We start from the raw sequence: 23,864 nt of genomic DNA, 5'->3' as shown, positions 1-23,864 counted from the left end.
TCACACATTAGATTGATTCCTCTTCAAAAGCGTGTTCTTGCTAATTATCTTGACGAAAAGATATAAGACTTAAAGGGGAAGTATTGCCCCGTCACCCCCTCTGAGCGTGACGAGGTAGAGGCAGAAGTATAGTCCAGGGCAGGACCTGATTTGCGATGATGGGGTGGCACCGGCGCTTTAAGGCCATTGGCTACGTCCAGCCTCAAGTGACATTTTTATGCCGTTGGCATATCCAGCTGGTGGCTGCTTGCAGCAGATCGGGTGGGTATGGGACATGTTGGCCAGCTACATTTGCCCAGGGTGCCAGATGGCCAACCTGGCCTTGGCATAGGGTAATCCAGACTGGGGGTTTATTCACTAACGGCCAATAATACCAGTTTGTAAGGGGCAATGCAGTCCCTCTCTTTGCGGAAACTCACCAGGGTCCATTGCTACCTTAGATCCCAGCAACCAATGTGCCCAGCTGGATCACGGAAGGCTTACAGGGGCAGATCAATGATCAGGCCCCTGAGCTCTAGGGGGTCTCTTGACAGGGGTCAGCTTCAGAAGAAGCTAATTGTTATGTCCTGGCTACCCTTTGTACAGCACTGCGGAATCTGATGGCGAAAGATAAAACAATAAATAATAATAATGTGTGTATGTGTTAGAATGAGTGTGTATTAGTGCATCTTAAAGAGTGTGTGTTAGCATGAATGTATATGTGTTAGCATGAATGTGTATGTGTTAGCATGAATGTGTACATGCCTCTGTTAAAATGGGGCTGTATATATAAGCATGTGTTGGCATGGATATGTATGTGTAAGCGTGTGTTAGAGGAAGCGTGTGCCAGCATGAATGTGTATGTGTACGTGTGTTAGAGAGAGTGGGTGTGTTAGTGTGAATACGTGTTACATACATGTGCCCTAACTGAGCAAGCGTTCCCAATGTGTGCGGGAAAACTAATGTATGCAGAGAAGGAGGAAATTCAGTGTTTCGGCTGTAAGTATATCATTAATTTATTATCCTATTAATTTTTTTATTGATTTTAATTACTGTATTATATTATTTGTGATATTATCGTGTTTATTATTTTATTGATGTATTATTTTTATTATTTATTATATTATCAGATTCCTTATTTTGATTTTATCATTTTGATTATATTTGGGGGGAGAGACATCGTGAGCTGCATGGATAACGCAAAAGGATGTTTTTTGTGTATGTGTAGTATTACTCGTGTGTATGGTGTTGGATAGTGTGTGTAATTGTGTATGTGTAGTATTACTCGCGTGTATGGTGTTGGATAGTGTGTGTATTTGTGTATGTGTAGTATTACTCGTGTGTATGGTGTTGGATAGTGTGTGTGTATTTGTGTATGTGTAGTATTACTCGTGTGTATGGTGTTGGATAGTGTGTGTATTTGTGTATGTGTAGTATTACTCGTGTGTATGGTGTTGGATAGTGTGTGTATTTGTGTATGTGTAGTATTACTCGTGTGTATGGTGTTGGATAGTGTGTGTGTATTTGTGTATGTGTAGTATTACTCGTGTGTATGGTGTAGGATAGTGTGTGTGTGTTTGTGTATGTGTAGTATTACTCGTGTGTATGGTGTTGGATAGTGTGTGTATTTGTGTATGTGTAGTATTACTCGTGTGTATGGTGTTGGATAGTGTGTGTGTTTGTGTATGTGTAGTATTACTCGTGTGTATGGTGTTGGATAGTGTGTGTGTATTTGTGTATGTGTAGTATTACTCGTGTGTATGGTGTTGGATAGTGTGTGTATTTGTGTATGTGTAGTATTACTCGTGTGTATTTGTGTATGTGTAGTATTACTCGTGTGTATTTGTGTATGTGTAGTATTACTCGTGTGTATTTGTGTATGTGTAGTATTACTCGTGTGTATGGTGTTGGATAGTGTGTGTGTATTTGTGTATGTGTAGTATTACTCGTGTGTATGGTGTTGGATAGTGTGTGTATTTGTGTATGTGTAGTATTACTCGTGTGTATGGTGTTGGATAGTGTGTGTATTTGTGTATGTGTAGTATTACTTGTGTGTATGGTGTTGGATAGTGTGTGTGTATTTGTGTAAGTATATGGTGTTTGAGTGTGTGCATGTTTATTAGGATATGGTATTGTGTGAGTTACTGTATGACGTTAGTGTGTATGTGTGTCAGCATACAGTGTTAGCGTGAGTGTATGCTGTTAGCGTGTGTGAGCATATGATGTATTAGTATGTGAGTCAGCGGATGTGTAAGTCTATGTTAGTGGATGGTGTTAGCATTTGTGTGTGTGTTCGTTAGTATTCGGTGTGAGCACATGGGTGTCAGCCTATGATGTAAGTGTGAGTGTTCGTGTCAGCTTATTGTGTTGAAGTGCCAAGCATGAGCCTTTGCTTAATTGTGCCTGGGAAAGGGGAAGGGGTGGGGGGTATATGTGTAAGGGTATTAGAGTGTTTGCATGTGGGTTGGCTACAGGGGCCACTAGTCCTGGGCTCACTGGTGGCTGGAATTAAATGGTGTATTAGATCAGCGCCTCTACTCACTCTTATTCAAGTTTACACTAAGCTTTAGTGAATTAGCCGAGGCTAGGGCCTACTAGATTAGAAGGAGCTGGAGAATAGATGGAGCTGGACAGAGAGCGGAGAGACATCAACACCCCCAAAAGATCAAGGATGAAGCATTATATGATAGGCCTACTGTATGTTATATTTGCGTATAATAGCTGCCAAGAGTCCTGAATTGATGTCCTAATGATGCCTCCCAGTGGGCAGACCAGCACTTAACATCATGGTGTCCCACGCTGAGATATTTTAAAGTCGGTATGCAGGCCCAGAGAGCCCAGTGGGCCGCTGGCCGACAGCGACGCTGCATAAAAAGTAGTGCGTGCATCAATTCAGGACTCTTGGCACTTACATTATCAGACAGCCGCTGGCCTTAAAGTGCCGGAGATGCCCGTCATCGCCAGTCCGGCCCTGTTGGTTAATACGGCATAGGTATACCTGGGAACTCTCTGCGTTTGACCTGAAGTCTTGGGGTCACTCTCCTCTTTTTCCCTACTCCCAACCCCCCTGCCTACCATGCGCCGACAAGACCCCAAGATGCCCGCAGGAGCCCCCGCAGCCGATTACACAATAGAGACACCGACGCCAGGAACAGTTTATTCATATGACTTCTGCTCATTTCCTCCAAGTTCATTAATAATAATAATAGTAATAATAGTAATAATAATACGTTAGTAATTTAAACAATGGAACAACCTGGCGCTGAAAGCCAGCGTGAAGAGGAACAATTACTGGCATTGGGTATGAAATGTAATTTGGTCGCTTCACGGCCGGCTGCGCGTTCAGCAGAAGAACAAACTGATAGCGGATTCCGGGCAGCGGCCCCCGACAAGAAGACGTTACAAGCGCCAGATAATTAGAACGCGCTCTGCTTTATTCCTTTAACAAACCGTTACTTCTAGAAATCCTTCAGCACCGAACCTGTGCGAGATCCGGCCCGATAGATAATGATTGGAAATCACCCGTAAACTGTATCGACCCGGGATCATCCTGATTGATAACGTGCGCCCTGAGCATGCGCAAAAATTATATATATATACTGTATATATACACTGCCGCTCAACGGTTTGGGGTTACTCAGCTGTTTTGGTGGAAAATTCTGGCTGTAAAATAATTACAAAAAGGGTTTCTAACCATCAATTAGCCTTTTAAACTTAAACTTGGATCAGCGAACACAACGTGCCATTGGAACACAGGAGTGATGGGAGTGATAAAGAGCCATTGGAACGCAGGAGTGATGGGAGTGATAAAGGGCCATTGGAACACAGGAGTGATGGGAGTGATAAAGGGCCATTGGAACACAGGAGTGATGGGAGTGATAAAGGGCCACTGGAACAAAGGAGTGATGGGAGTGATAAAGGGCCATTGGAACACAGGAGTGATGGGAGTGATAAAGGGCCATTGGAACACAGGAGTGATGGGAGTGATAAAGAGCCATTGGAACGCAGGAGTGATGGGAGTGATAAAGGGCCATTGGAACACAGGAGTGATGGGAGTGATAAAGGGCCATTGGAACACAGGAGTGATGGGAGTGATAAAGGGCCACTGGAACAAAGGAGTGATGGGAGTGATAAAGGGCCATTGGAACACAGGAGTGATGGGAGTGATAAAGGGCCATTGGAACACAGGAGTGATGGGAGTGATAAAGGGCCATTGGAACACAGGAGTGATGGGAGTGATAAAGGGCCATTGGAACACAGGAGTGATGGGAGTAATAAAGGGTCACTCGAACACAGGAGTGGTGGGAGTGATAAAGGGCCATTGGAACACAGGAGTGATGGGAGTGATAAAGGGCCACTGGAACAAATGAGTGATGGGAGTGATAAAGGGCCATTGGAACACAGGAGTGATGGGAGTGATAAAGGGCCATTGGAACACGGGAGTGATGGGAGTGATAAAGGGCCATTGGAACACAGGAGTGATGGGAGTGATAAAGGGCCATTGGAACACAGGAGTGATGGGAGTGATAAAAGGCCATTGGAAAACAGGAGTGATGGGAGTGATAAAGGGCCACTGGAACACAGGAGTGATGGGAGTGATAAAGGGTCACTGGAACACAGGAGTGATGGGAGTGATAAAGGGCCTCTGTACGCCTATTAGCAGAAAGTAGCGCTTTCCATCTCAGGGAAACAAAGCTACATCTCTGAGGCCTCTAACAGCTCGCGGGTCACCATATCCACTCCACAATTCCTGCATTGTGTGCGAAATGTTAGGACAGGAGGCCATCATCTAAAACTAGAGGGTCGGAGGCTTGGATGGAATGTAAGGAAGTTTAACGTTACTGAGAGGGTGGTAGATAAGTGGGAAAGCCTCCCAGCGGAAGTGGTAGAGGGTAATACAGTGAGGGTATTAAACATGCATAGGATAGACATACAGCTCCTGAATCTAAGACGAGACCAACGACTGATTAAGGTTTGAGTCTTTACAGCAGGAGAAACGGGCAGATTAGACAGGGGCCGAATGGGGCCGATCTTGCGGCGGATTCTATGTTTCTTTTTGTAAACAGCTGACAATTTTGACATAACTCTGGTCTACTGACTACAGAGACAGATAGAGTGCTGATACACAGAGAGAGAGCGAGAGAGAGAGCGAGAGAGAGCGAGAGAGAGCGAGAGAGAGCGAGAGAGAGAGAGAGAGAGAGAGAGAGAGAGAGAGAGAGAGAGGCATTCAGAGAGGGAGCATCGGACATGTGGGAGTGATGCAGAGACAGCTGGTACCAGTCCCAGGCTCTCCTCTGTTTCCATGGTAACCTCTGGGCATCCTAGAGGATACAGGATGCAGACAGTGTGAGAATCTTAAATGGACCACTTAACCTCTGCCTCACCACAGCCACGTAATAACATCCTCGCTGTGTTAACTCCTTAACTGACAGGACAGCGTTAACACGTTCTTTGCCAGAACACAGAAATGCTCTCTGTTAAGTAACGACATCCGGTCAGAAGCCACATTAAGGGAATGTCTGCAGGATATCACTTCCTCAGACCATTATGCTTCCTGCCACTTGTTAGTCAAGTGAGTGGAGAACAGAATGTTATGTGAGTGGAGGGTGGGGGGGCAGTATGCTATGTGAGTGGGAGGTGGGGGTACAGTATGCTATGTGAGTGGGAGTTGGGGGGACATAATGGTATGTGAGTGGAGGGTGGGGGGACAGAATGGTATGTGAGTGGGAAGTGGGGGGACAGAATGTTATGTGAGTGGGAGGTGTGGGGACAGGAAGTTGTGAGGGTGGGGGGGCAGAATGGTATGTGAGTGGGAGGTGGGGGGCAGCATGTTATGAGCTTGGAGGGTGGGGGACAGAATGTTATGAGTGTGGAGGGTGGGGGGACAGAATGTTATGTGAGTGGGAGGTGGGGGGACAGAAAGTTGTGAGGGTGGGGGGCAGAATGGTATGTGAGTGGGAGGTGGGGGGCAGAATGTTATGAGTGTGGAGGGTGGGGGGCAGAATGGTATGTGAGTGGGAGGTGGGGGGCAGAATGTTATGTGAGTGGGAGGTGGGGGGCAGAATGTTATGTGAGGTGGGGGGCAGAATGTTATGTGAGTGGGAGAGGGGGGCAGAATGTTATGTGAGTGGGAGGTGGGGGGCAGAATGTTATGTGAGTGGGAGAGGGGGGCAGTGTGAGATAGACAGTATGTTATGTCAGTGGAGAGAGGGGGCATTATATTGTGTAGGTGGAATGGAGACAGTTGTTAGGTGAGTGGGGTAGGGACTAGGGAGGATAACTGTGTTATGGGAGTGGAGAGAGCAGACAGTATGCAGTGTGTGTGGAGGGTGTGCTGTGTATGATGTGAGTGGAGGGTAGGGGACAGTGTGTGTTGTGAGTGTGTGTGTGGGGGGTGCAGTCCATGATGTGAGTGGATATTATATGATCTGAGTGGAGGGAGAGGGACACTATATGATGCAAGTGGAGACAAAGAGAGGACAGAATGTTATGTGATTGGAGAGAGGAAGGGAGACAGTATATGATATAGGGGGAGGTGGGGACAGTATATGATACAGGGGGAGGGAGGGGACAGTATATCGTATAGGTGGAGAGATGGAGGGGACAGTACATGACATATGTGGAGAAGAGGGGACAGTATATGATATAGGTGGAGAGAGGGAGGGGACAGTATATGATATAGGGGGAGGGAGGGGACAGTATATGATATAGGGGGAGGGAGGGGACAGTATATGTATAGGTGGAGAGGGAGGGGACAGTATATGTATAGGTGGAGAGAGGGGGCGGTATATGGTATGGGTGGAGAGAGGGACAGGACAGTATATGACATATGTGGAGAAGAGGGGACAGTATATGATATAGGTGGAGAGAAGGAGGGTCAGTAAGTATATGATATACAGTAAGTGGAGGGGGCACTATATGATGTGAGTGGAGGGAGGGGGAGAGTATATGACTTGAGTGGAGAGAGGGAGGGGGACAGAATGTTATGTGAGTGGAGGAGGGAGGGAGCTCAGTGAACCTGCCAGACAGAGGGAGAGAGAGAGAGGGGAGCATCAGGCTCGCAGCTGCCCTATCATCACTCCAGAAATACCCCGCACCCCTCGCTGAGGTTAGCGCTCCTTCTCTTACATGCGCACCAGTTGCTTGTCTGTAAAGCAGTTGGGGCAGATAGGTGTGATGGGTGTCACTGGTGACCCGAGTCTGTCTAACGCTGTGTGTGACATGACACTGTGTGTGTGTGTGCGATCTGTGCTGTGTGTGTGTTGTGTGTATGTCTGTGCTGTGTGTGTTGTGTGTGTTGTGTGTGTGTTGTGTGTGTCTCTGTTTAAAGTGCTCAGTTATCACTTGCAGAGAGACAGAGCTCAGGCTGGCAGACAGAAGGACCAGTTGCTCTGACCGTCTCAGGTATGGGCTGCTCCTTGTGTTAATCTGCCTGCTCCTTGTGTTGTTGTGTTAATCTGTGTGTATCTGTATGTGTGTTGTTGTTGTTCACCTGTGTGTAAGCAGCAGCTGTTTATCCCTGCTGTGTTTGTGAATGAATGAGCTGCTTGCAGTATTGGAGTAATAATGCCTGTGGATGTGATGCTGCATGAAACGCACTGTGAGTATCAGGCAGTCCATGAATGCCACAGGTGCTGGGGCAAAACTGGGCATTGGGGGTGTTTTAATCAGGGATCTGGGGCAGAATGTCAGCCAGGGTTATGGATGATGAATTAAATGTGCAGTTTAGGTCACCAAAACCTGCTATTAAATACCCCTCACCCCTGATTTAATGCCCCTTAAGTGTAGAATTAAAGACCTGGGGCAGTATTCTGTTATTGGGGTGTTGGGCTCAGTTAGCAGATAGGCTTTTGTTTTTTTTAACCTATTGTTAGGGCGTGGGGGCAATTATTTTGTAATATATGCTGTGTTATGGGTAAGTAGAATCTGAGGGGGGCTGATATTGGGGGACAGGCGCACCATGATGTAATATATGATCCATGCGGATTGTGGAGCAGTATTAGTAGGAGATGGGGGGTATTGGGCAAATAATGGGGGTGTGGGGTGCTAGAGCTGTAATGACATTGGGGTATCATTATTAGTAGGGGCTAGAACAATGCTGGGGCTATTAGGATTTGGGGTGGTAACTGTATATCCGAGATGTTTAAGGGTTCCTCGGTTGTCTTTTAGTAACCGTATGACCGTCCCGCAGGACATGACTGTTTCATCGTGCGATTAACCCTGCGCTTCCCAAGATGGAGTGGTACGTAAAATTGCCTTTCAATGATAGCATCACCATGAATCAGGTGTGAAGGAGTAGTGTAAGAGGGGTGGGCCGAGGGCTGGTAAAGGGGGGCAATCAGGTCACTTCTGTGAAGTTGCAGTGGATGGGAGTTGAAAGCGCGCATGAAGCCGGATTACCCTTTAGGCACTCCAGGTGGACGGCTAGTAGAGATGGGCAAAAAAGTTGTATCCGTGGTGACCTTGTGTTTTTGCCTCTCGCGGGGCAAAAACGAGTTTAAAAGCTGGCGGAAACAACAATTTCATTTCCAGTGATGTCATGGCACATGCAGTGTTTCCTGAAGCATCATGATGTCATGAGCAGTCACGGAACATAAATTACGCAACAAATTCAGCAACGCAGCCATGAAACATGATTTTTTTTCCCCCCACTAGGTGGAAAGTGCTATTTTCTGCTGTTTGGATGATATAGGCAAAACTTTTTGTCCAGCTTTACTGCCTATGGGCATAGATGGGGGCCAGAGGAGGGACCACAAAACATCGAGACCCTGAGCAAAGAGATGAGAACAGGGAGAGCGGAGTAAGATAGGTGGGGCAGAGGGGGCAGTTTGGCAGGGTAGAAAGTATATTGAGTGGGATGTGGGGTCTTTGGCAGGTGGACTGTAATTGTAATCTACATATAAAATAATTGATGGAGAAATTCTGACTATATGTTAATGAGTAGAATTTGAAGGTTCGTCACTAACCACCACCCTTTCTCTCAGGTCGGGCTCTACAACCATCGCCTGGATGTTTTATTGTTGTCTCCTGACCGGATCTTGTTCTTGGCTTCCTTCAGCCGTACAAACCTCCGCCTTGCCCCAGTCCGGTTCCGTTCACCCTCATATGCCGGACACCTACACACGTTCTCAAACAGCCCTCCATTCTGCTCCCTCACATTCTCCATCGCATACCCCCTTCCCAGCCGCACGGTCGCAGGACTTGCCTCCGAGGGTCCCATCCTTCCGCCATAGGACCACCCAATCTACCCACCACCATTTGGTAGCCACAAGGATCAAGCGTCAGTCCTCCGCTGCCAGTTTGCTGCTTCCGGCTGCCCTTGAAGGTGCAGTTCCTCCTTCTCAACATCCCTGGGTCATTTTGTGGGGGCCCACAGTAGCAGATGAAGATGGAGTGGCCCTGAGCTCCGACTCTTCAACCTCTCGCCCTGGCTCTTATCGCGAGGGAGATCCTCAGCTACACGAGGAGCCCGCGAGAGGGCTGGACCTGAGAGGAGCGCCCACAACTCTGAGACCTCCCATGTTCCCACCAACTGATGAAGGTGAGCGGCTGTCTGGATTACCCCTATGTATTTATTTACGTCACCTGTCAATCGCAGCCTCCTCTGATCCTCTTATTTTTGCCAGGGACGGACCCTCAGCTGTACGTGACAATAGTCATCTCTGTGCTCATCGTTTTGGTGGCCACCGGCATAATCATCAAATTCTGGTACGTCCACAATCCATTGAGGTATATGTTTTTTGCAAACAGGTGGACCTAGTGTATCCTGGATAATAGATGGGGCGGGGTGTTTAGAAGAAGGGAACCTAGTTTAAGGCATGAGCGGGGCACTTAGTAAAGAAAAGAGACGAGAGTATGCCAAGATGGTGAGGAGACCTGTCCAGAATAATGTGGTGGAGGGACGATGGAGACGGATATTTCAGTTGTGGGAAAGTGGTGTAACGCCCAGGCGCAGCACACCGTCTATTGGCTTTGGGTTAGTAACACTATACCGTAACAGTTGTTCCTGGTCATGTTGTAGTTGCGAGCGGAGGGACAGGAGGCGGCGCCACCGGACAGAAAGATGTCCTCTGCCAGAAGAAGGAAGCCTCCAGCCCCTCACGGACCTCTCACCAGATACAGATATCCCAGCATTTCAGTCTCTGAAACTTGGTGACCTCAAAAGTGTGAGCGACAAGAAAGGAGGTCTTTACAGGACAAGCAAGTGAGGAAACCCCATAGCCCGTGTGCCACTACCTCAAGACATGTCTTGTCAGCCTCCATGTGGCCGACTGCATCTCTCCATCTGCCTGGCAATGCTTCGCTGTCTGCTTTTCGTTGTTACTTGTGTTCTTGGAGCCCTCACGCCATCTGCCCATTATCACTCTCTGTGCTTGGCATCAATCCCTCTACCCACTGTCGCTTCCCTGCGTGTTCACGGTCACTTTCTGTCTATCACTCCCTGACGTGACTCCATCTGTTACCCTATGTAGAAATCTTCACTGTCCGCATCATCCCTAATCCTACACGTTTCTTGACCATAGGATCCCCGTGGTGACCATGTGATAGGAACGGTAATCCGAAGAGCTCACCTAGGGCGATGAGTGAAGGAACGTACGCTAGCAAATGGGCAAAACCCTGGTCTGAAAAACCCAAAAGCCAGATTTTTGTGCGTTGAAGCATAAATTATCCGGAGCTGGAAGAATATAAGAGGAGTTTGAGATGGAAGCAGACAAGCCAAGGAGATCTTTGGGTGAATCCTTCGGAGGAGCCCCAATAAACGAATGACTATATACAGTACTGTGCAAAAGCTTTAGGCCAGTGTGAAAACAATGCTTTAAAGACAAATGCTTTCAAAAATAGACATATTTATCGTTTATTTTTATCATTTAACAAAATGCAAAGTGAGGGGAAAAAAATCTAATCAATATTTGGTGTCACCTCCCTTTGCCTTCAACAGATCAGTTCTTCTAAATCTGTGGAGTTAGACAGCCCCATTTGCTTCTCTCTCTTCATGTAACTCGGTGATGTTGAGATCAGGGCTCTATGGAGCCACCATCGGACTCCTTGTTCTTCTTTACGCTGAAGATAGTTCTTGATGACTTTGGCTGCATGTTTAAGGGCCGCTGCTATGCTGCAGAATAAATCAGATGCCTCCCAGGTGGTTTTGCGTGATGGATAAGTATCTGCCTGTACTTCTCAGCAATGAGGAGACCATTAATTCTGACCAAATCCCCAACTCCATTTGCAGAAATGCAGCCCCATCTTGCGAGGAACGTCCGCCATGCTTCACTGTTGCCTGCACTCATTCTTGCAGGCAAACGGCCTTCTTTTACAGCCAAATAATTTTTTTGACTCATCAGTCCGGAGCACCAGCTGCCATTTTTCTGCACCCCAGCTCCTGTGTTTTTGTGAATAGTTGAGTCGCTTGGCCATGTTTCCACGTCAATGGCATGGCTTTTTGGCTGCAAGTCTTCAATGAAGACCACTTCCGACCAGACTTCTCCAGACAGTAGATGGATGTACCAGGGCCCTCTATTTTCTGCCAATGCCAACTTTCCTTGGCCGACCACTGCGTCTACGGTCCTCATTGCTCGTTTCTTTGTCCTTCTTTAAACAAGCTTGAACAGGACATCTGGAAACCCCTGTCTTCCTCACGTTTTGCCTGGGAGGGACCGTCCTGGTGCGGTATAGCTACCTTGTGTCTTGTTGCTGTGCTCAGGTATTTAATTATTGTCTTTCAACTTACATATTAAATTGATGATCAGCAGCACCTGTTTAGTATACTTATTTATTCATAAACCTAACTATATGCCTACGAAATAGGTGCGAGTGTACCTAGAAGAACTGATGCTGTTTTGAAGGCAAAGGGCGGTCGCACCACATACTGATTTCATTTAGATTTTTCTTCTGTTCACTTACTCTGCATTTTGTTAAATAATTTTTTCACACCTGCCTAAAACTTTTGCACAGTACTGCGTGTGTGTATATAAATTATATATATATATATATATATATATATATATATATATATATATATATATATACACACACACACACACACACATATACAGAAAGTCTCCGGCTTATGTAAGTGGTTTGTTCGGGAAATCTGTGTAAATTGAGTTTTACGTAACTCTTAAGACATGTTTTATTATATACCGTACTTTATATGACCAGTTTGTTCTGTAAATTCCATTTACTGTTTGCATCCAAATTATTTTATGCAAGTCTGGATCTATATCTGTATGAACTATGTACTGTAAGTCGGGGTCTGGCTTTGTGTGCGCATATATGTGCGTGTGTGTGTGTATGTGTATATACACACACACACACACACATACATAACTATATACACACTATGTGAAAGAAAACACATGTATATATAAATGTACATAACTCTACTTGCATTTATGTATATTTAGTTGGAAGAGAATAGCACCATTCCTTGCCAGCAGGGGGCACTGTACTAATGTTCTATATCTCAGTATTACGCGCGTGTCTGTGAATACATGAGAACCGTGTGCCACCTGATAAAGGGCTTATGTAAAGAAGTATTGTCTGTCTGTATCAACAGGAATCCTCAGCTCTTTGTGCACGATATACTGATGTTTTAACATTTTTATTTTTAATAAAATAAACTCTGAGTGGTAAATTTAAAGGCGCGACCGGGGATTAAAAATCATTACACCAGCACGCACCACTGCCACCTCTGTGCGTCGCTTTGTACATTTACTGGCTCCACGTCCGTCTCCCATAGATCCGAATCTACAAAAGAAAGTCGTGTTACATAGTGTGGGGTCTTTAGGCTTTTTATCTTCTCTATGCTGAACGCTAAACACATTTGGTGGCAGATCCGACTCGTACAGCCCGTATAACCAGCCAGTAAAGACCCAAACCTAAACCACTCCTTGGTCTCGTCTTAGATTCAGGAGCCTTATGTCTATCCCATGCATGTTTAAATACCCTCACTGTATTACCCTCCTCTACCACATCTGCTGGGAGGCTGTGCCACTTATTGACCCTCTCGGGAAAGTAAGCAAAACCCTTGCGGTTTGCATAAAAGCTTAATGAGGAATCAAAGACATATTTAAAAACAAAGACAGTCAACCCAAGAGTTAATAAATTAAATCTCAAATTAAAAGATGGCAAATTTAATAAACACTGACTCTGCTGACAAAATAAGGTGTGGTGAGACAGGTGAGGGTTAATCTCATGTACCGAGCGCTACTAAACGGAAAAGCTGTGGCCCCAGACATATTTTGGGGTCGATTTTTAAATTTTAGGAGCAATATCAGTTTATTTTTATATACAGAACAATACAAGGTGCCGGAGCGCTGGGGCTCTTCAGGCCGTTCCCGTTCTCTCTATTGAATTATTGCTTCAATTTAAAATGATGCACTTGGAACATAAACCCCCAACGGCAGAATACGGTAGTAGCGGTGAGAGCGGTCACCCAGTAAAGGGATTTAGGAGCGACTGACGGCTACTTCAGATCACTGGTCCCGGAGAGGCCCTCTCTAGAAGGGTCCACGTATATATATACAGGGTCTACGTATTCAGGATAAGCATTATAGAAATATTTATGGGATCTCACCAGACACAGCGTGCAGGAAAATAAGAGACGGAGTGCAGTAGAAGCACTTAAAACGGGTTAAATAAAGTTACAAGATGGCGGTCTACAACTAGGGGGTCAATGGCTGCCCAACTGTGGTCCATGAGGGCCACAGACAATTTCTGGATATCCCAGCTGGAGGACGGGCATCTCAATTACAAATCCAGCAAACTAATTGCTTTCAGGCAAAGGAGACACAGAATTCCTGGGCTGTAATTTTTCAATGGGAGTGGTGGATAGGTGGAACAGTCGTCCAGCAGAGCAATTAGAAGTTAATACAGCCCTATCCTGAACAAAATAGGCCACAGTTGGACCATTATTTAGAACATTTCAGAGCAGATTACACTGCTGGTAGGTACGACTGAATTCTTATAGCAGTAATGATGATGTTTGTGTCTCCGGTTAATACGGTACAGCGCTGCGGACTATGGTGGTGCTGCATAAATCCATAAATATGTTTTCTCAGTGAATAAAGGACTATATTTGTGGTGGGATTTAGTGACCTCTGACTGTGGGGTCAACAAACAGATGAATGTTTGATGTCCTTGACAGGCACACCGTCTACAACTCCCAACACTAACTGCCAAAAATACCCTCCTCAGAACCACAAAAACAAAGTGATGAACCTGCAGGTTTTTTTGGCAGTTACAGAAGCAGATGGGAATTTTTGAGGATGATTAACAGGAAAAAGAAGAAAAAAATCCTCACCTTCCTCGTCTTCTGATTCAGTTTCTGGAGGCGAACTGAGGAATCCAGAGCAGAACTGAAACCGAACGGCATCCCTGGAACGAGACACCCCCAAACACAAAGTATATGTTTACAGAGACACCATGGAGGGGCCGCAATACATACAAACATACACGGGGCAGATGGAGGGCAGAAGGGCGTTGTGATTAAACACTCACCCATCCAGCACCCGCTTCTTTGGCTGTTCCTGCCACAAAAGGAGTTCTTTTCCACCAGTCACCCACAAAGCGAGACCCTCGGGGCCGTGCGAGACGGTGAGACATAGAATCCTCGGAGCATCGGGATGGGAGAGAGTGCCCAGGTAACGGCCTGTCTGAGTGCTGCGAACTGAAACAGCGAGAGAGAGAGTGTGAGTGAGTGTGAGTGAGCAGTGTGCCAGCCTCACCCCCCATACCAACGGAGCAAATAGACATCAGGGATAGCAGAGAAATCACCAGGCAGGCGGACGAAAGATAATAAGAACCAGAATGAAATCCACGGCCGCAGCACTCTCACCGTTCAGGAATCCGTGTCCGCGGTCAACGTTAAACCCGGAAGCAACCAGGAGACCGTCTGACGTGACAGCTGCCGTGTCTACAAACCCAGCGCCAGACGTGTGATTGGTCAGACGCGTGAGACGGTCTAGCGGAGATGACACGAGAGGAAAAAGATAAAACGATCACACGATGCACCACAAAAAAGCCGCGAGTTACCGGCTATTGAGTTTGCTAACACAAGTTGCAGAGTAACAGAAAGAAAATGTGCGATTCCAAAAGGGACTAATAAAAGTATTCAGAAATTGGGCAGACCAGATGGGCCGAACGGTTCTGATCTGCCGTCATGTTCTATGTTATTTATATTATCACTTATTATTTTATTTAGCGCCATCAGATTCCGCAGCGCCGTTTAAACCAGTCACTCACCTTGCTTCCAGCAAACAGCCTTTACACACACTCCCTGACAGGCGACGTATACTTGATCCTCTGTGACACAAAGCGAGCGAAGGCCACACAGCGAGTCTGTCAGGGGATCACAGGAGTGCAGGAGTATTAGGGAACCAGGAGAAGACACCCTCCAAACTTTCAGACAGCCATCCGAAGACCCGGAGAACAGCAGCCCGGCGTGAATCTGAAACGAGAGCAGAAGGAGACTGGAGCCTCATCCCTGCCTGGCCATCTTCACCCCACACTTAGTCCTTTCACTCACCTGCAAGGCGGTCACTCTGTCTTCGTGAACTCTTTTCGACTGCACATTCTCTTTGGTTTCAAGATCCCAAACATCGACTTTGCCCCCATCTAAAAACATGTAAGAGGTGACATTACACACACAAAACGTTCATACATCGAGCACACAAAACACGCAGTATAGAAAAGAGAAGTACAAAACACAAGAAAACCGCGTGTCAAAACATATCATCCACGTAAAAGCGGCTGACACGGAACAGTTTGGGGATCGCTGTGCCGCAGGAAGACGTCATTCTAGAACATGAGTACCAGAGCTCGGTGCTCGATATTCCGCGTTCACTCGGTAATTTGTATATGAGATGTTTTGAGCATTTCTCATGTCATCGAAGAACCCATTACAAGTGAAGTTAGCCACGTGCATCGGCTCGCACCGGCCCGGGTGACATTAGTCTCTTTGCAGCACATCTGGCAGCAGCATGAAGTCTCTTACCTGATCCAGAAACCAGGCGTTTCGAATCGGGGATGTGAACCAGCGAAGACACCTCTGAATAAGTGTAAACGCTGAACGCGGGGCGACCTGTGTGACGTAAACAGCATAGTGAGGACACCAAAGGGGAAGGGAATCTGCGCTCGGCTTTCATATTAACATCCCTTAAGGTGCTTCCATACCTGCCCTGTGGAGTTCAACACTTTTGTAACAAAAAGCAAAATAACATATAGCCATTAAACATATGCAGAGATCTAAGCGAGCCCCCCCCCCCACCACCTTAATGTACGGTTCCAGTCCATCTGTGAGATTTCACACATTTATAAAGCATCATTAGAAACAAACGCTCCCCGGAAATAATTATTTGATCATGTAAAAATCCAATTAATTGTGTTTTAGAGAATAATATAACAGATTTGTTAAGGTTAAAGTTAAACTGATGTTCTGTCTAAAGGGGAAAAGACATTTAACCTTCATCCTTCATCTATTTCCATGACCGTTAGCTCCATACCCCACATCCACTCAACTCCAGCCACTGCCAACTGCACCCACTAGTGTCATTTACTGATCCAATCGCTCACACTTCGCATTCCCTGTCACCCCCCACATCTTCATCACTAGCATCCATATATTCTCACCTATAGCCAAACCCCACACTATGATTCTGCAGTCTGAGGAGCCACTGGCCACAAACTCCTCATTCGGCGAACAGTCCGATAAACCTGGAGAATGATAAAACGACGATATTACAGCGTTTTTCGACCACCCAAAATCAGGAAACGCCAACCCAATTAAATCCCACGCTCGGGCAGGAGTAATTTATCATTTACCTAATGACTCCGCTCCCACAGAGAGAGACGCCAGACAGGTGACCGCTCCAGAGTGACCACACAGCGTCTTCTGCTCAGAGCGCGTGTGGACATCCCAAACACGGACGGTCGTGTCCCAGCTAGCAGAAAAAGAAGGGAGAGACAGGCGGTGAGGGAGAAATTAAACAACAACAAAGGGAGATAATATGGAGTAAGAAACGCAGCAAACAGCAGCAATCAGTAAAGGGAAATAAGGGAGGCAGACATGGAAGCTGGCGTGGGGAGCGGCTAAAACAAACCCAAAAGAGGCTTTCATTGTGGCTAAGGGGTAAATACAGGGAATGCTTTCCTTCAGAGGGTTAAAGAAAGTGAGAGCCCACCACAAAGCGAGAGGAGTAATAACTCAGTGGGATTTTAATACAGAAGTGACTTACCTCCCGGAGATAACGGATGAGCCGTGGATGAGGACGCACGTCACCAGGTCACTGTGTCCTTCCAAACAGTGAACCAGAAACGCAGAGCTTTGTAATGGGAAGGGGTCTGCGTGGAGGAGAATAGTGTGACGGACGAGAAATTAAACATTTGAGTCGCGGGGTCACGAGGAATAGGCAGCGATTGTCAGGTATCATAGCGTAGAAAGGGAAATTGGGCAAAAAAGCATTAGAATGAAGGGGGGGGGGGGCTGTAGTTTAATGGGGATAGGGTAGGGTACCAACACAGATTAGTAAGAAACACAGTCTTTATTGAATTCAGTTGTAAATCTAGATTAAAACTAATGGGAAATTATTATTATTATTGGAAATTTAGACACCAACATTTGCACCTTTAAAAACTAAACGATAAGAGGTGTGCGCATCACAACCTTCATTAATTATAGGATCTTAAAGAATAACAATTATGCCAATAAAACCACAAATTAATTAAATAAAAGGCTTTGAAACATTCAATTTCCGTTTCCCTGTACTGTAGAACAAGGAACGATAAACTCCTACCTGGGGCTTTCTGTGAGCTCTTTGCAGCAGCTTTCAACGGAGGGGGCTCGGGATTCTGTGATTCGGGGTGTCTGGAAATACATCACAAAGCAAATAAACCCCAATACACAGAAACACACAAAGCAAGAACCATGTTATAGAACATTATGCCTCTCCTGATCTCTCAGATTCTTTAAATTTCTTATTTTCCTGGAAGATTTTACCAAAAACATCCGTTCAACAACAAATCCAGACACTAATCCTTCACAGTGACGTACTCCTGGGACTTACTTGTCATTCATATCACAATTGCAATAAAGAAACCAATATATATATATATATATATAAAATATATATATATATATTTAATACCGTATGGGCTCCCACTTTTCCCCCCACAAGTTTTTAAAGTGGGGGTGCGGCCTTATTTATCCCTGCTGCGGGTAAGCAGCAGAGTTTGGATCGAGATGCCCCGCAGCGCTGCAGGGGACCTGGCACTTCCGCTGGGGCTGGAATGATAGAGCGCTGGCGTTACATGACCTTCTGGTGCTCCACCATAGAAGCACCAGTGGAAGTACCAGCAGCAACGGGGGTTGTCTGAGCACATCTCGCAGACATTCACCAGATGCCGAAGAGGAGGATGCCCTGCAGCGCTGCAGGGGACCCAGATCCCCCTCTCCGGCAGCTGGTGAACGTCTGTGCGATGCGCTCAGACAACCCCCGCTGCTGCCGGTACTTCCGCCGGGGCTTCTATGACGGAGTGCCTGCATAGAACCCCTGGCGGAAGTGGCTAACAGCAGCAGAGATTGTCTACGTGCATCGCGCGTACGTCCAACGGCTGCCCCCCTAGGCAACTGGGAGTCATTGGTAAGTCGGGGGGGCGAGTGGCAAAGTTAGGGAGCACTGTTTATATATAACATATACTGACTATGCTGCATAATAGATACCAAAAATGTTAAAATACATGTATTCCTATTCATTAGATAAAATACTGTTTTACCATTCCATAAATGTGTAATTTTTTTCTCAAAAAATATTTTTTTCTTGAAAATAGCACCAAACGATAAGGGTGCAGCCTATAATCGAGCCAATACGGTAAACACATTACTTGATCTTGCCATCGTCTTTTGGTTTCACGGCTGCATTTTGCGGATTTGCAGCAACGTTGCTTGATAAAAGCCGCTCCAAGAGACTTCGCAGCTCCAGCTTCTGCGATACCTGCAGACAGACACGTAAAACACGAAGGAGTGCGTCAGAATGCAGCGTCTCTCATCCTTATTACGATAATGAATGAAATCACGTCTGACCTTCGCGACCTCGCTTTGGGTGAGCGCTCTGGGAAGATGCTCGAGGTTCTCGATTTGTCTCAGCTTCTTCCTCAGTTTTCGGAGATGGGCGGCATCCATTATAGAGACACGTGTCCTTAGACAACGAGAGGGGGGCGAAAGAAGATGTTAGCGGCACGTTCTGCTCCGTACAGGGGGAACCGGAAAAAGGCGACGCAGATGCGTTATGTTATATACTACATGTTATGTCCTGTCTACCCATTGTACAGCGCTACGGAATATGATGGTGCTATATAAAACAATCAATAATAATATAACAAGTATATATACAAATTAGTAGCGCCTTATCTTATGACAAAGCGAACAGCACTCTGGTTTTAATAAATAAAAAATTACCACCCAAAAATCAGGATTAATATAAAAGGCTTTTATTATACCAAAAAAAAAACCAACCATTAAATAAATAATTCATATAAAAATACATACAAATATATTGGCAGGAAACTGCACAATCATATAGCAATTTATGACATATACATAAAAAAGGGGTTTCCTGACATTCATTTACTGCCACTATATTTGTCTGGATTTTTATATGAATTATTTATTTATGGTTGTTTTTCCTGTATTTTTTTTTGGTATAATAAAAGATTTGTATATTATTCACGGGTATAAAGCGATGAAAAAGGGGGGTAGACTGGCAGGGGGTATCGGGATGACGGATGGGTCACCAGGAGAATGGGCAGCAGGTGGTAAGAAGGGCAGACAGAGGGGGCATTTAGAATGAAACAGATATAAGAGGGGTTTAGGAGGCCGGGTGTTGGATAAAACTATTACTTTTTTATAATAAGTGTTAGTTATAAAGCTATAATAAATAACCCTACCAGCTTTTTTTTTGCTGCGCCCCGGAAGGAAAATAAATCCACCAACCGGAAGTTTACAAAATTGCCGGCGTGGACACTGCGAAACCGGAAATAGAGGACTCGGAAGGCGCCATTTTGGCTTTATAGCTTGGCGCTTCCGCTCCTGGGGTGTTTGGGTACGGAGGCAGTGACACGGTGGCGGTTATGGCTGATATCGGTACCCGTTACCATGGTAACGGTTTCAAACAACAACAAGAAGTACTGTAATAACAATAGTACCCCCCCCTTTTTAGAAGCGGTCAGAGGGGCGCTTGGCCCTACAGGGTGCCGTAAAGTGTCTGAGGGCAGCGATAGATGCCCTCTATTTAAATGGCCCAGAGAATTTCTCTTTTCTATAACATATTAGGCGCTTCTCTAATAAATAAAGTTTTTTTTTTTTCTTTACATTTTAAATATATAAGAAATATATATATTTAATAATAAACATAAAATCTACGGGTGGGTGACATTTGAAATGTGTGATCGCCGGGTGTAATCAGCTTTATATACGCCCGCTATTTAAAAGTTCACTGGGAATGAATGGTGAACGAGAGCAAAAAATTTAAGGGCTCCTTCGTTTCACGACGTGCAACATTCTTCCGGTGAGCGTGTAGTCTGCGCATGCTGATGCATAGAATTTGCCTACAGATTGGCCCTGTTCGGCCCCATCTAGCCTGCCTGATTTTCCTGCTGTAAAGACCCAAACCTTAACCGGTCCTTGGTCTGGAGCCATGTGTCTATCTCAGGGATGCTTAAATTCCAACGCTGTGTTAACCTCCACCACTTGTGCTGGGAGGCTGTTCCCCTTATCTACCACCCACGCGCAATTGCTTCGGAGATGTTTGCCAAAATATAAACATTACCTGGTGCCCGTTACAAAAACACAATAGTGACATTTAGGAATATAATAACACATTTTACGTGTTACAGCTGGTATTTGTGTAACATGAGAGTAATTTACTGGGTGGAGGAATAACCATTTACTAGCGAGTCTTCATGATAGAGAAGATAGAAGGACCAATTAGCCATTATTATTATTATTTATTCTTTTATATATCGGCATCATATTCCGTAGCGCTGTACAATGGGTAGACCGGAATTAACAAGCAGTATGTAACGTAACAATTTGACTTGCAGAAACTACAGGTGAGAAGGGCCCTGATCCAACGAGCTTACAATCTAGAGACTACTGTAAGCTTGTGCTAAGTAAAGCTCTGGACTCCCTACATTCAATTCGTTTTTCTCGGAATCCCTAGCAACTGGTTATTTGTCATGGCAACACATAATTAGAAAAAGTTATTGCTTTTTCTTTTTTTTCCTAGCGATATTATTACTATGTAGTAAATGGAAGTGGTGTTGAGTCATAAAAGGGTTAAACACACCTGTCTGTGTACCTGGAAGCAGTGAAGAGGGTCCCACTGAGCTGCAGCTCCTCTACATCTAAGTTCAATTTTTTTAACTTATTTTTGCTGCTATATACAATGCATTGTAATATATTTTATCATTATTTTTTTTGTTACATTATTTAATTTAGTGAGAATGGACTTCTCTTCTACACAGACACAGAGGCCGCCATTATAGTCCGTTGTGCCATATTTTTAGAGACTGCTCAAACCCCACACTGAGCGGATACTTTATGGCAATGCTAATGAAGTCCTCGTGTAATCAAAACCTATGTTTTGTATAGACTTGTATTAGTCTGAGGGACCATTTGATGGTGATTAAGATTAAGGCATTCCTTGAGGCAGTATAATAAGGTGTTTGTCTGGAACACGTACACATGACAAACATGCACGTGGAATTGTTTTGGTGCAGAAAATACCGTAATATACATTTTTAAAACTTGAATATAATACCACTATAAAAAAAGAAGGAAAATGCAACGTTTAACCCCTTAAAATCAAAATGCATTGTTTTCAATGGGTTTAGGGATCACCCATTATCCTTAAGGGGTTAACATTCATAATATCCTCTAAAATGTACAACTCTTTTGATGTTGAATATCAAATGAACCCACATCCAGGGACTGTGTCTGTAAGTGTGTTCTGTATTCCAGTATCGCATGGGTTAATCCCAAGAAACACACATTTGAGGAAAGTTGTAGTTTTAACTCTCACTTCACTATTCATTATGCAGGGTAACACTGGCAGCTTCCTCCAGCACTAAGGGCTGAGATGGCCCTGTATACTGTATAATTCAACGTGAGGAGACATCTTGCTGACTTAACTATACGTTATAGCTCACTAAGGATGGCCCTTCATAATGGGAGTTGAAGTCAAGGAGCTGAAGGACAACCTGTTAGCTCTCCCTTTAGTGAGTAAACCCCCGATACCGAGAGAGGAGTCCAGAGCTCCAAGTCTTCATTCTCCTGAGTGTTTGGAGGGCCGACTCTTTCCGCATTAAGTTCACGGTCAGCGGCTCGGCACCCGACAAAACCTATTGATCTGCTTTACGAAATTCTTGCGCAACTCATATATTTGTTATGTTTGAGTTCAGTCCCTTGTTGTATGTAATATTGGAGGTAATGCCAGGAAGTTTTACTTTACTGGGAGGGGGTTAGATAAGTGGATCAGTCTCCCATCAGAAGTGGTAGCGAGTAATACAGTGAAGGGATTTAAACATGCATGCGATAGGCATACGGCTCTTAAATCTAAGACGAGACCAACGACTGATTAAAGTTTGACTCTTAATAACAGCAACTAGATGGGGGCCGAATGAGTCAGATCTGCCAGCAATTTCAATGTGCCTTTGTATAAGGAGCCAGCTAACCGTCCGCACGCAGCGTGAGCATAAACACCTGACGAGCGTCTTCTCTCATCCAGCCGTCGGCTGCAGTTACTTCATTGGAGGCTGCCAGCCTTAAAGAGCCAGGGCTGCCTCATCACCCCCAGTCCAACCCTGGTTCTGGGTATCTACGACGCTGTAAAAATCCCGTGTAAAGTTAATATTTGACTGCTGGTGTTACCCTCAGACCTCCCTATCTGCCCGTTCAAAGGATAAAAGCTCAAGGAGTCCAAGGGCCCTACGTAAGAAACTATTGCAGACTCCACATTGGAGGGACGTTGCGGAGCGAGCCTCATCCATATTATCAGTTACTGGTCGGAGAAAGGGTTAATATCCGAAGTAGTTCTATCTCACTGTATCAACACAGATAAAATAGCTGTAAATTTCTTAAAATTCGTCTTTGTAGTAAATCTGACGCACGATATAATCCTTTTAATAAGGAAAAAAAAACAGTTTCTGGGTTTTAATAAAAAAGATACCAACTTTTTTTTTTCCGTGTTAATGCATAAAGGTAACATGATGGGCAAAATGCCTAAAAATCACAATTTTATATATATTATATGTATATAAAAAGAACTGCATGCCTTCAACGTGCGGATACAATGCTGCCGTTTAGAATTGTGGTTACATAGTTACGTCATTTGGTTGAGAAAAGACATAAAGTCCACCAAGTTCAACCATTCCACCAACCCGTATTAGTTCATCCAGAAGTTAAAACCCCACCGAGACATTTATATCATCTCAAAAGAGAAAAAAATCAATTTGGGGAAGACCCTTTTCTATTCCAGCGTGACTGTGGCCCCGGCGCACAAAGCAAGCTCAATAAAGACGTGGCTGGATGAGTTTGGGGTGGAAGAACTTGACCGGCCGCACAGAGCCCTGACCTCAACCCCATCGAGCACCTTTGGGATGAACCGGAAAGAAAATTGCGAGCCGGGCGTCTCGTCCAACATCAGCGCCTGACCTCACAAACGCTCTACTGGATGAACGGGCAAAATTCCCACAGAAACTCCCCAAAATCTTGTGGAAATCCTTCCCAGAAGAGCGGAAGCCGTTATACCTGCAAAGGGGAGACCAACTTCATATCAATGTCTATGTATTTAGAATGTGATGTCATCAAAGTCCCTGTTGGTGTAATGGCC

The 23,864-nt window shown here is 45.2% G+C and overlaps 2 protein-coding genes across 3 annotated transcripts; one reads left to right on the top strand and one right to left on the bottom strand.

The window, feature by feature from the left end:
- Window positions 1-6,985: 6,985 nt before the first annotated feature.
- PIANP (PILR alpha associated neural protein) lies at window positions 6,986-10,952 on the top strand. Of its 2 annotated transcripts, none has more exons than XM_053450919.1 (6): window positions 6,986-7,087; window positions 8,149-8,221; window positions 8,964-9,520; window positions 9,606-9,687; window positions 10,001-10,183; window positions 10,503-10,952. In XM_053450919.1, exons 2-6 carry the CDS (start codon window positions 8,214-8,216, stop codon window positions 10,522-10,524), a joined length of 852 nt encoding a protein of 283 aa, XP_053306894.1. In that variant the 5' UTR covers window positions 6,986-7,087; window positions 8,149-8,213; the 3' UTR covers window positions 10,525-10,952. The 2 variants fall into 2 exon arrangements, with proteins under 2 accessions (XP_053306894.1, XP_053306895.1); XM_053450920.1 differs by lacking the exon at window positions 6,986-7,087 and adding an exon at window positions 7,277-7,383.
- Window positions 10,953-12,548: 1,596 nt separating this feature from the next.
- On the bottom strand, window positions 12,549-19,209 carry LOC128468473 (F-box/WD repeat-containing protein 7-like). Its single transcript, XM_053450213.1, has 13 exons — window positions 19,058-19,209; window positions 18,859-18,968; window positions 17,772-17,842; window positions 17,214-17,319; window positions 16,801-16,919; window positions 16,609-16,692; window positions 15,974-16,060; window positions 15,506-15,594; window positions 15,223-15,427; window positions 14,816-14,941; window positions 14,479-14,647; window positions 14,282-14,355; window positions 12,549-12,726 (listed from the first exon to the last, which is right to left on the bottom strand). The coding sequence occupies exons 1-13, from the start codon at window positions 19,154-19,156 to the stop codon at window positions 12,644-12,646; spliced, it is 1,422 nt and encodes a 473-aa protein (XP_053306188.1). The 5' UTR covers window positions 19,157-19,209; the 3' UTR covers window positions 12,549-12,643.
- Window positions 19,210-23,864: the final 4,655 nt, after the last annotated feature.

This window comes from Spea bombifrons, chromosome 11 (assembly GCF_027358695.1).
Source record: "Spea bombifrons isolate aSpeBom1 chromosome 11, aSpeBom1.2.pri, whole genome shotgun sequence".
Classification (NCBI taxonomy): Eukaryota; Metazoa; Chordata; class Amphibia; order Anura; family Pelobatidae; genus Spea; species Spea bombifrons.
Note: the sequence above shows the minus strand (reverse complement) of the source record. Positions and strands in the feature narration are given on the sequence as shown.